The 12,596-nt window shown below is 47.8% G+C and overlaps 2 protein-coding genes and 1 long non-coding RNA gene across 3 annotated transcripts; all 3 read right to left on the bottom strand.

Moving 5' to 3' along the window:
* Positions 1-54: 54 nt before the first annotated feature.
* On the bottom strand, positions 55-721 carry LOC146288049 (uncharacterized). The gene is made up of 3 exons (XR_014755219.1): positions 489-721; positions 342-374; positions 55-225 (listed from the first exon to the last, which is right to left on the bottom strand). It is a non-coding gene; the product is annotated as an uncharacterized LOC146288049 (long non-coding RNA).
* Positions 722-849: 128 nt separating this feature from the next.
* On the bottom strand, positions 850-2,374 carry LOC146288048 (uncharacterized; the record flags this gene model as incomplete). Its single annotated transcript, XM_084698735.1, has 3 exons — positions 1,939-2,374; positions 1,226-1,771; positions 850-983 (listed from the first exon to the last, which is right to left on the bottom strand). Coding segments are annotated over exons 1-3 (1,116 nt in total), but the record flags the coding sequence as incomplete, so codon positions are not given.
* A 2,195-nt stretch (positions 2,375-4,569) lies between these two features.
* Positions 4,570-11,744, bottom strand: LOC146288047 (uncharacterized). Its single transcript, XM_084698734.1, has 13 exons — positions 11,669-11,744; positions 9,456-9,707; positions 7,173-7,241; positions 6,936-7,001; positions 6,611-6,646; positions 6,413-6,436; positions 6,108-6,185; positions 5,947-5,994; positions 5,762-5,824; positions 5,644-5,688; positions 5,459-5,538; positions 4,904-5,023; positions 4,570-4,647 (listed from the first exon to the last, which is right to left on the bottom strand). Exons 1-13 carry the CDS (start codon positions 11,742-11,744, stop codon positions 4,570-4,572), a joined length of 1,035 nt encoding a protein of 344 aa, XP_084554860.1.
* Positions 11,745-12,596: the final 852 nt, after the last annotated feature.

The following is a 12,596-nucleotide window of genomic DNA, read 5'->3' as shown; positions in this document are numbered from 1 at the left end:
CAGGCACTCCTCCTCCTCCTCCAAGCCCAGACCCAAGTCCCACTCCCTGCCCAAGACCAGTCCCTGCTGCTCCTCCTGATCCATAACCAACACCTAATCCATATATACCATTGCCCTGACTACCAGGCACTCTTCCTTGTCCTAGTCCAGCACCTCCTCCTGGGAGTCCTCCACGTCCAGCACCCTGTCCACCACCTGGTACTCCAAGGGCACCACTAAGCATGCCTACCAGAGGAGGAACCATCATGGATAATCACAGAATACTGTATTATTTACTATCTAATATATATATGTGATGACAAATTCAGAATAGATGATAAAGAGTTTATATAATAACTTACCGTATTTTCTAGCTTTTGCATCTGCATCATATCCTGTGAAATATAACACGTATGTATTGATTGACATCAGTAAACATCTATATGACTGATAACAAATTCGTATTGCCTGCTATAGCTGTTATTTTAAAGTAGTTCCAGCTCCAATACCTGGTCTTGGCCCAGCACCTCCTGGTCCAGTTCCTACCCCACCAGGACCATAGCCAGCACCTGGTCCAGTTCCTGCTCCACCAGGACCATAGCCAGCACCTGGTCCAGTTCCTGCTCCACCAGGTCCATAGCCAGCACCTCCTGGTCCAGTTCCTGCTCCACCAGGACCATAACCAGCACCTCCTGGTCCAGTTCCTGCTCCACCAGGACCATAGCCAACACCTGGTCCAGCTCCTGCTCCACCAGGTCCATAGCCAGCACCTCCTGGTCCAGTTCCTGCTCCACCAGGACCATAGCCAGCACCTCCTGGTCCAGTTCCTGCTCCACCAGGACCATAGCCAGCACCTGGTCCAGTTCCTGCTCCACCAGGACCATAGCCGGTTCCGCCAGACACTCCTCCTTGGCCTAGTCCAGCCCCAGCACCTCCTCCTGGGAGTCCTCCACGTCCAGCACCCTGTCCACCACCTGGGACTCCAAGGGCACCACTAAGCATGCCTACCAGAGGAAGAAACATCAATGATGCCCATTTCAGCTTTATTCTTTTGTGTAATCCATGCTGTAATGTAAAACCTTTGAAGGGGGGTGAATGAGTTTACCATATTTACGAGCTTTGGCATCAGCATCATATCCTGTAACACGGAACATTAATTAGTTGACTGAAACCACCTAACTTTAACATAATTGGTCAGTTTACCATAACCCCTTAACATACCTCTACAGTCATTATGCTAAAGTACCTCCAGCTCCAGTTCCTGGTCTTGGCCCAGCACCTCCTGGTCCAGTTCCTGCTCCACCAGGACCATAGCCAGCACCTGGTCCAGTTCCTGCTCCACCAGGTCCATAGCCAGCACCTGGTCCAGTTCCTGCTCCACCAGGTCCATAGCCAGCACCTCCTGGTCCAGTTCCTGCTCCACCAGGACCATAGCCAGCACCTTGTCCAGCTCCTGCACCACCAGGTCCATAACCAGCACCTCCTGGTCCAGCTCCTGCACCACCAGGTCCATAGCCAGCACCTCCTGGTCTAGCTCCTGCTCCACCAGGACCATAGCCGGCACCTCCTGGTCCAGTTCCTGCTCCACCAGGACCATAGCCAGTTCGACCAGGCACTCCTCCTTGGCCTAGTCCAGCCCCAGCACCTCCTCCTGGGAGTCCTCCGCGTCCAGCACCCTGTCCACCACCTGGGACTCCAAGGGCACCACTAAGCATGCCTACCAGAGAAGGAAACATCAATGATGCCCATTTCAGCTTTATTCTTTGGTGTAATCCATGCTGTGAAGTAAAACCTTTGTAGGGGGATGAATGAGTTTACCATATTTACGAGCTTTGGCGTCTGCATCATATCCTGTAACACAGAACATGAATGAGTTGTGTGAAACCAACTAACTTTCAAATAACTGGTCAATTTAATATCACCCCCTATCATACTTCTACAGTAATTTTACTAAAGTACCTCCAGCTCCAGTTCCTGGTCTTGGGCCACCACCTCCCGGTCCAGTTCCTGCTCCACCAGGGCCATAGCCAACACCTCCTGGTCTGGTTCCTGGCCCACCAGGACCATAACCAGCACCTCCTGGTCCAGCTCCTGCACCACCAGGTCCATAGCCAGCACCTCCTGGTCCAGTTCCTGCTCCACCAGGTCCATAGCCAGCACCTCCTGGTCCAGTTCCTGCTCCACCAGGACCATAGCCAGCACCTCCTGGTCCAGTTCCTGCACCACCAGGTCCATAGCCAGCACCTCCTGGTCCAGTTCCTGCTCCACCAGGACCATAGCCGTTTCCGCCAGGCACTCCTCCTTGGCCTAGTCCAGCCCCAGCACCTCCTCCTGGGAGTCCTCCACGTCCAGCACCCTGTCCACCACCTGGGACTCCAAGGGCACCACTAAGCATGCCTACCAGAGGAAGAAACATCAATGATGCCCATTTCAGCATCATGCCTTGGTGTTGTCCATGCTGTGATGTAAAATCCTTAAAAGGGGATGAATGAGTTTACCATATTTACGAGCTTTGGCATCAGCATCATATCCTGTAACACAGAACATGAATGAGTTGACTGAAACCACCTAACTTCATCTTAATTGGTCAGTTTAACATTAACACCTAACATACCTCTACAGTAATTATGCTAAAGTACCTCCAGCTCCAGTTCCTGGTCTAGGCCCAGCACCTCCTGGTCCAGCTCCTGCTCCACCAGGTCCATAGCCAGCACCTGGTCCAGTTCCTGCTCCACCAGGACCATAGCCAGCACCTGGTCCCGTTCCTGCTCCACCAGGACCATAGCCAGCACCTGGTCCAGTTCCTGCTCCACCAGGTCCATAGCCAGCACCTCCTGGTCCAGCTCCTGCTCCACCAGGTCCATAGCCAGCACCTGGTCCAGTTCCTGCTCCACCAGGACCATAGCCAGCACCTGGTCCCGTTCCTGCTCCACCAGGACCATAGCCAGCACCTGGTCCAGCTCCTGCTCCACCAGGACCATAACCGGCACCTCCTGGTCCAGCTCCTGCTCCACCAGGACCATAGCCAGCACCTGGTCCAGCTCCTGCTCCACCAGGACCATAGCCAGCACCTGGTCCAGCTCCTGCTCCACCAGGACCATAACCGGCACCTCCTGGTCCAGCTCCTGCTCCACCAGGTCCATAGCCGGCACCTCCTGGTCCAGTTCCTGCTCCACCAGGACCATAGCCGGTTCCGCCAGACACTCCTCCTTGGCCTAGTCCAGCCCCAGCACCTCCTCCCGGGAGTCCTCCACGTCCAGCACCCTGTCCACCACCTGGGACTCCAAGGGCACCACTAAGCATGCCTACCAGAGAAGGAAACATCAATGATGCCCACTTCAGCATTATTGTTGGTGTAATCCATGCTGTAATGTAAAACCTTTGAAGGGGGATGAATGAGTTTACCATATTTACGAGCTTTGGCATCAGCATCATATCCTGTAACGCAGAACATTAATTAGTTGACTGAAACCATCTAACTTTAACATAATTGGTCAGTTTAACATAACCCCTTAACCTACCTCTATATTAATTATGCTAAAGTACCTCCAGCTCCAGTTCCTGGTCTTGGCCCACCACCTCCTGGTCCAGTTCCTGCACCACCAGGACCATAGCCAGCACCTCCTGGTCCAGTTCCTGCTCCACCAGGACCATAGCCAGCCCCTCCTGGTCCAGTTCCTGCTCCACCAGGACCATAGCCAGCACCTCCTGGTCCAGTTCCTGCTCCACCAGGACCATAGCCTGCACCTCCTGGTCCAGTTCCTGCTCCACCAGGACCATAGCCAGCACCTGGTCCAGCTCCTGCTCCACCAGGACCATAGCCAGCACCTCCTGGTCCAGTTCCTGCTCCACCAGGACCATAGCCAGTTCCGCCAGACACTCCTCCTTGGCCTAGTCCAGCCCCAGCACCTCCTCCTGGGAGTCCTCCACGTCCAGCACCCTGTCCACCACCTGGGACTCCAAGGGCACCACTAAGCATGCCTAAAAGAGGAAGAACCATCAAAGATGCTCATTTCAGCTTTATATCACAGTCTTATTAATGCAGCATAAGAAGGAGGTACTTACCATATTTACGAGCTTTTGCATCTCTATCATATCCTGTAACATAAAGTAGATTTTTAAAGTAGTGTATTGTTTCCCCAAAAATGACATCCTAATTTCCAATTCAAAATAAGATCTTATAATTCTGATAACCTAAAGTACCTGCACTACCAGCCCCTCCTGGTCCAGTTCCTGCTCCACCAGGACCAAAACCGGCACCTCCTGGTCCAGTTCCTGCTCCACCAGGACCATAGCCAGCACCTTGTCCAGTTCCTGCTCCACCAGGTCCATAGCCAGCACCTCCTGGTCCAGTTCCTGCTCCACCAGGACCATAGCCAGCACCTTGTCCAGTTCCTGCACCACCAGGCCCGTAGCCAGCACCACCAGGCCCAGTACCCACCCCTCCAGGACCATAGCCAACACCTCCAGGCCCAGTACCAGCCCCTCCAGGCCGGAAGCCAGCACCACCAGGCCCAGTACCCACCCCTCCAGGACCATAGCCAGCACCACCAGGACCAGTACCAGCTCCTCCAGGACCATAGCCACCCCCTAGTACTCCTCCAGTTCCAATCCCAGATGCAGGTACAACTCCTTGGCCAAGTCCGGTACCAGCACCTCCAGTTTGACCTGGAGCAATGGGAGGTAGTAAATACAGAACATAATGAATGTAAGTAATGTCAAGCTACTTTTAAAGGTAAAATATGGTAAAATAAATTACCATGTTTACGTGCTTTGGCACCAGCCCCATAGCCTGTAAGATATGAAGTGAAAAACAGTGATTGAAGAAGAATCTATCACATGAAATAAGTCTGGAATCTTTATAAAATGTAATTAAAATGTCATTAAAGATTCCGATAACTCCTGCAGTCACATGCATAGCCACCTGCTCCAGGCCCTCCTCCCGGAACTCCTCCTGCACCCCCAGGTCCTCCCTGTGTGCCGGCCCCAGCTCCAGCACCGGCTCCAAAACCAAGACCGCCTCCAGCTCCCCCAGGAACTCCACCTACACTGCCAAGGACGCCACCGGCTCCAGTCCCGTGACCTGGCCCACCTCCGGCTCCAGCCCCACCCCCACCTGGAAGGAAACGTAATGCTACGTTTATCTTTGAAGTCAGTCGTTTACAAGTTATCTGCTTGGATTTTGGCATTGGATTATATTAAATCTTGAAACTGCTAAGCGAGAGAACTACTAATCAACCTGGATTACTAAAGGTTATCATTGTCTTACTGTATTTAGCAGCAGCTTTGGCTGGAGACTTTGATTTACCCCCAGCTCCTATGGGAATGGATGGCATGAGAAGAGGCAGATAAGAAACGCAGAAGAGCAAAGAGAAAGAGGTCACACTACTGGGACATATATAGAGTATGGCCTTTTCATTACACTCTCTGTGACATAATATGAAATCCGTAGTGTTTAACATTTGATTATCTTGGGTACAGTACCTGACTTGGGTGATATGAGGGGGTATCCACGGAACACTCCTGGGAGCTGCTGTCCACCAAAACCGCCTCGGCCAGCTAAAGGCAAAAATATACATCTTATGAAACCAACACCAAAATTGAATAACCATCAACATTTATGTCAAGAATGTCAAGCAGTCCTTTTGATTTAGGCTCGCTGACCTCCACCTCCATTTCCAACTCCTCCCTGGCCAAGAGCTCCAGATCCTGGGAGGAGGGCAGACAGAGTCAGAGGGGACAAAGACTTGCAGTTGGTTAGTTCAGCCACTAGATGACTTACCAGTTTGGGGTCCAAGTCCAGATCCTGTGGCAACACCAGGCAGGACTCCACGACCTCCAAAACCTGAATAGGAGTCAGGGTGAGAGATTACACACTGCTTTGGCAGATGATGAACATCCCACTGTGTAGAGTAACTGTCACCAAAAAGATTCACCTAAATGCAATGTTTTTATTGTTTGACATACCTTGATCAGGCACAATTCCCCCTTGATAAAGTCCAGGTAATCCAACACCTGTATGAATAACAGACATTGTAGGACGTTCTACAGTGGAATAGCATGCTCTGCATCCTATAATCATGTTTTGTAATTCCATAATGAGTTGATTTCTGGGATTTGTAGTTTACCTGGGACTTTGGAGGCTTTTCCACTGCTTTTCCCTCCAGGTCCTCCCCCTGGCACTCCAGTCTGAGGCAACACTGGTGCTGTAGCAGAATCACAGTTTCTTTAAATGCCCCTTTATTAACAATAAATGTAACCTTAATATTACACTTTACATCATATTTTGAGAAATAGTTGATCGTGAACACCTAAATAAATAGTATTGTGAAGTCAAATGCTAGCAAGTATTTGATGTCACCCCTTTTGTCTTGATTTGTGTATTTACTGTTCACTGTGTGAGGGAATATTTTAACAAGGTTCTACCACTGACCTCCTGCTGGCACAACAGCTCCACCTGGGCCCACTCCACCAGCACCACCAGGTCCAACTCCACCAGCACCACCAGGTCCAATTCCACCAGCACCTCCAGGCCCAACTCCACCAGCACCACCAGGCCCAACTCCACCAGCACCTCCAGGCCCAACTCCACCAGCACCTCCAGGCCCAACTCCTCCAGCACCACCAGGACCTGTTCCAGTGCCTCCAGGCCCATATCCTCCTCCACCTCCAGGCCCATATCCTCCTCCACCTCCAGGCCCATATCCTCCTCCACCTCCAGGCCCAAATCCTCCTCCACCTCCAGGCCCATATCCTCCTCCACCTCCAGGCCCATATCCTGCTCCACCTCCAGGCCCATATCCGGTGCCTCCCAGTGATGTTCCTGCTCCTAATGCAAAAGAGTAAAATAAAATAATAGATACAAAAATACAAATCTAATAGCATTTAAAAATATATATTAGCACCTATATTATATCTATGAGTGTGGTCCCACCTACTGCATCCTAAGCCTGTACCTGTTTTGGGGGGTTTCTGGGCTCCAGGGTACTGACCCCCACCAGGTCCACCATATCCGCCATAACCTCCATAGCCGCCTGAGGTGAGACAGAAATTAACCAACAATTTGCAGAGTGTTTTTTTTATTTTTATCAATACCTCAGATTCAAGGAAAACGTTCTGACCTCCTGGTCCTAGACCTGCACCCTGACCTCCAGATACAACACCACCAGCACCCTGACCTCCAGATCCAACACCACCAGCTCCCAGGCCACCTGCTCCTCGTACTCCTCCACCCACACCCCCTGCTCCGAGGCCTCCATATCCTAATGAGAACATGGCATTTATTTATTGTTCTGAAATGTACTTTTCCTTTTAAACACCTTAAGAACATTTGACCTTCTACAGCATGTGAAGAACATCAGAAGCAATTTTTCAAGACATTAAAAGCTAATGCAGGAGGTTGATCAGCAGGACTGAACTGGGAAGAGTACAGTGTACCCTCTAGTGGCCTATCTGGTTATATTCCCAAAACTAGAAAATGGGCTTTATCTAATTTATTAATGAATTCAATCTGTCGTTTGGTGCTTTGACCCTTCAATACTGTAACACTTCAGTTCCCTGGCCGGGTTTATTGTGACACTAATATGTTCCCCGGGACTTTTTTACAAACCTGTTTGAAGTGTGGATGTTTGACTTTAAAACCTTTTAAAAGTCTCATTGGGCTGGGTTACGGTCAGGTCAGTAAATGTTTACCACACAACAGAGAGGGAATACAACTCTGCAAAGGCCCTTGAAACAGAGAACATAATAGAGACCAGGGAGAGGCCTTTGAAGACAAAGTGAGGCAATGTGCGCTGAGGTGAGGGATTCTGTGGTTTAACAATACCTCAATCTGTAGTTTTTGACTCTTTGACCACAGTGTTTCTGTTAGTACTCAGCTGTCCCATTACTTCACTTTGTACTCTATAGTCACTGGACGTCTATATTTGTATAGCAATAGTACCCATGCTCATTTGAATAGACACTCTAGTAGACACTGCAGATACAGAGGTAAGAGAGAACTTCACCAGTAATCAACCTTCTCTGGTAAAACATAGATGAGTGATGGAAGTCAACTTGAAATACACAGCATCTTGGTTGGCTTGCTTCAGTTAATGCTTCTTCAGGTAATGCAAAATGGATGTTTTGGTCTACATCATAGTGAAGCTGTGCAGCATAAACACAGACTGAGTGAATTAAGTGAAATGGGTGAATGATAAACTAAGGAGATTACAAGACTTGTGGTCAACTGGAAACTGTGACCTCTGTGTGTCTGCTTCCTGTGCTTACACAGTGACCCACTTTCTACATCAAGACGTAATGGGTGGAATCCAAAGGTTCCACAGAGCTGGGGCATAACCTCCAAGAAACACTCGGATAGCGTCACCAACATTCCTATGTGAGAGAGCCATATGTCATGGATTCAAAAACAGAGAAGGACAAAACTGATTACCCTCGGTCTGACGTGAAAACTTTCAATTCTTAATCAGGCTGTGCTGTCGTTATCTCTTATCTGTCTGTGTGTGTGTGTGTGTGTGTGAGTGTGTGTGGAAGTGTGTGTGGAAGTGTGTGAGTGAGTGAGTGAGTGTGAGTGTGTGTGTGTGTTTGTGTGTGTGTGTGTGTGTGTGTGTGTGTGCATGTGAGTTTTGTCAGTATGTGGCTCCTATAACAATAGAAATGCCGGAAATCAAATAATGGGTAAATCTTAGTAAGATGAATCCCAGAACCTTGAACAGTGGAACAATATTTTTAGTTTCCTATGAGAGGGGCATGGTCACTGAACTGAGTGCAGTGTGGAGGACTTCCACTTATTGTAAAGCACTAGGGACAGAGGATGCAGATTATTATGGTATGGTCTTTGTTGTTTGGACTTGGCTGCTAAGGCTTCCAGAATCAGACAGCACTTGAATTAGTACGTACATGATCTCTGATATACAAATTTGGAGCAGCAGCGATAGGGGGGCTCAATGGGGTGTGCAGTTAAGGACTATGCCTACCAATGTTGGCCTGTAATAGGGGATTTCTACAGAGGCATGTCCGGGGGTGACGTCAAACTGATTAGTTATGTTGAAGTGTGGTGGTTTAAGTTAACTCATTCATATTTGTGTTACAGGTGGTGAGTATGATGGAAGAATGTTTTAAGCATTTGCCTCCTCCTCCTAGACCTGCTCCGAATCCAACCCCGAGTCCTCCAGGACCTCCGACTCCAACACCATAGCCACCGCCTGGGAATTAAGATTCAAATATCAGTCTACGGTAGAATACAGACCAACTGATAGACTGAGAAATACAGTACATGCATTCAATGAAATTGAGTTCAATAATTTGGGTTAGTTTGACCTGTTTTTTGAGGTTTACCACCAGCTCCTGTAGAGAGAACAAGAACAATGCATAATGCTACCATAACTACATTTGTCTTACTCCTAGTCTCCTATATTCTTTCCTCTCTCCTTTTGTATGTCACATCTATGATCCATACTGTACGTTGATCTCCTCACCTGCTCCACCAGGCCCAAGACCAGTTCCATAGCTTCCTGGTCCAACGCCTCCTGGTCCAACTCCTCCTGGTCCAACGCTTCCAGGTCCAACGCCTCCTGGTCCAACTCCTCCTGGTCCAACTCCTCCTGCTCCTCCACCGGGGCCAAATCCAGTTCCTGCTCTACCACCTGGACCAAATCCAGCTCCTGGTCCTGTCCCAGCTCCTAATCCAGCTCCTGCTCCTCCCCCTGCACCTGCAGGTATGTACACACCTAGAACAAAGCAATACAACAACATCTGTAAAAATCATTTAAGACAGTATGTCTACAAATACACACACAGCACACACACAGTTATGTACTGTTATTGTGTAACAACAAGGTAAGATATTAGTGGAGAATCAACGACAGCTAATGTCTCTCTCTTAGTTTTTCATAAACCATGTTTTCCATATTAATTCCACAACCATTGCCTTATCTGCACATAAACATTGGTCTAATGTTGGACCATGTTTTCATTGTTCTGGACTCTTAAGGGATACCAGAACCATTGCAATCCTATGAGTCATCCATCAGAGCTAATGAAGCCTAGTTTTCCTTGTATTGCCTGTTGTGGAATTTAGAACACATGGTTTAGCTTGTTTGCATAAATAGCTAGAATGGTGCTGCCAAGAAAGTAGAATGGTACCATGCAAATAGTCACAACTGAGTTTTTTATGAACTGTCAAATGTAATTCATACATTATCTGCAGACCAGGATGGGGCTAAAGGTTGATGGATAACAGATAACCTTCTCTGTGGTGGGTTTCTTTGCAGCTGATAAGACTCACCCCTTCACCCAAAAGGAATGTTTATTTTGTTATAATTCTCACACTTTTCAGCATATATCGTATTTCACGAAGCACGATAGCCATAAATAGAGAACAACTATAAAAGGAAACATTTTAAGGAGTCCCACTCCCACATGTGAAGGAGACAGATTCATTGGGGAGCCCTTTAAATGGGGGTTACAGAACTGAAAATGTAAGCCATGTATGTTTGAGCCATTCAGAGTAAACTGCTTAGCCTGCACTACCTTTTCAGTCATTTGCCAATGAGATGGCAGAAACACAGACCTCCCAGTTGGACAGGAGAAGAAGAAAGAAGAAGAGTTTTAAAACTTGTTGGAGAAGCTATTTAATGTTATTTTGTAGGACACCATATATAGTAGACTGGCATTGGGCAAACAAGACCAACACAGAATGAACTCTAAACTAAGTTGTATTTAGAGTGTTACGAGTGTTAACACTGATGTTATTATAAACACTCTCCAACTGGTTCTATGTGTGTGAGAGTAAGAGTAGTAACAGCAAGCTTCCAATGACCTACAGGAGAATGAAGGCTCAGAAACCAAACAGCCAATCGGACTCCATCCCTTTGTTTCATGGGGATGGAGTCCTGGGTGATTCCAAATGATGTCACAAGCTGGAAGTGCATATCCAGTACCACTAGCATTATCTTACAAGGAGGGAACTTCATACAATTCTCCTAGGGCTATGTCATTTGTTTCTTTTATAAGCTTGTAAAACAAACAAAAGATGGATAGTTAATGGAATATATCAGACCATTATATACTAGATAAATACAGTACCTTGTTTACACGAGGTTTAATTTATTTATGTATATCTTATCTCTATATATTCTGTAAGTCTACTGTTTGCACGGTTGGCCTGAACCTCTGAAACTCTGCTTCATGTGCTTATAACTAAAAACTTGTACTTGGACTTATTGGAATTAATGATAGGTACAGTGAAGGCTTTGTGCCTCTACACAAATGTAACAAAACCAACAATAGACGTAGTACATTGAAGGAGCCAGTGTTGTGGTCTCCTTGGATCATCTCCATCACCACTACATCAGACCCCAGGTATAAAATATAAACTAGTGGATCATCCCTTGATGCCATGGCTTCAGAACATGCAGAGGGGAGAGCATCGAGACAACCTCAGCTCATAGCTGCACAGTTCTCTACTGCTAGACAACCAGGCAGGTTAATCCACCACTCCCAGACACCTGTGCTGGATGTGGCATCTCCCAGCAACCCCGTAAAATACAACATGCATAAAAATCTGTACACATACTATCTCAAGAGATGCTCAATGTTTTTGAGTTCTCTAGCCAAACCTGAGGTTCCATCAGGGCCATAGGTGTTGTGCAGCTAAGCATCGATGACCATAATAGTAATTATGTCTTACCTCCTTGCAATGAAGGCTTCCACAGACCGAGGAGCAGGAATCCACGTAGGAACGAGGCCACTGACCCTCTCGCCATCTCGCTCCCAAATGTCCCTCTCCTCTCCCAAGCCCAAGGTTTTATTCTCTGCAAGCCTATCAGGGCTCACCAAGGCCTTCAGGAAAGGAAGGAGGGCGAATGAATGAGGAAAAAAAGGAGAGATGCAAGACAGGACACTTGGTAATTGGCTGAGACAGAGAGAGAGAGAAAGAACACACATTCGGTTCAATGGATCACTTCATTTGACCAAGTGGGTTTTTCTCCCCCCCTGTGACTGGTGGGGCTGCTTTTATTTGGGTCACTCCTGCCAACAAAGCAAGGTTGGTTGCAAGAGAGAGAGAGAGAGAGATGGAGGGGGGGAAATGGAGAGAGGGGGAGAGAGAGAGACAGAAAAACAGAGAGAGAGAGAGAGAGAGAGAGAGAGAGAGAGAGAGAGAGAGAGAGAGAGAGAGAGAGAGATGGAGGGGGGGAAATGGAGGGAGGGGGAGAGAGAGAGACAGAAAAACAGAGAGAGAGAGAGAGAGAGAGAGAGAGAGAGATGGAGGGGGGGAAATGGAGGGAGGGGGAGAGAGAGAGACAGAAAAACAGAGAGAGAGAGAGAGAGAGAGAGAGAGAGAGAGTTGGGGGGACCCTTCATCTCATCCTACCCAATCAAAAAGGGGAAAGAATGGGCAGGGGAGTAAGGGAGAGAAGGGATGGAGAGAAAAAAAGAAAGAGAGAAAACTTAAATAAAAATAGAGGTAATTGTCTGCCAGATATTCTCATGGACTCTAAATGACGTAATTTTTAGTCCATGAAAAGAAGTAAGTGAACTGGCCCGATAAGGCAATTACATTTCTGTGTTTTAACGAAGTTTATACATCATGAAAACCTCCAAGAATGTGTACAATT

Source organism: Hypomesus nipponensis, chromosome 5, assembly GCF_054491055.1.
Source record: "Hypomesus nipponensis isolate SF chromosome 5, ASM5449105v1, whole genome shotgun sequence".
In the NCBI taxonomy this organism is placed as follows: domain Eukaryota; kingdom Metazoa; phylum Chordata; class Actinopteri; order Osmeriformes; family Osmeridae; genus Hypomesus; species Hypomesus nipponensis.
Note: the sequence above shows the minus strand (reverse complement) of the source record. Positions and strands in the feature narration are given on the sequence as shown.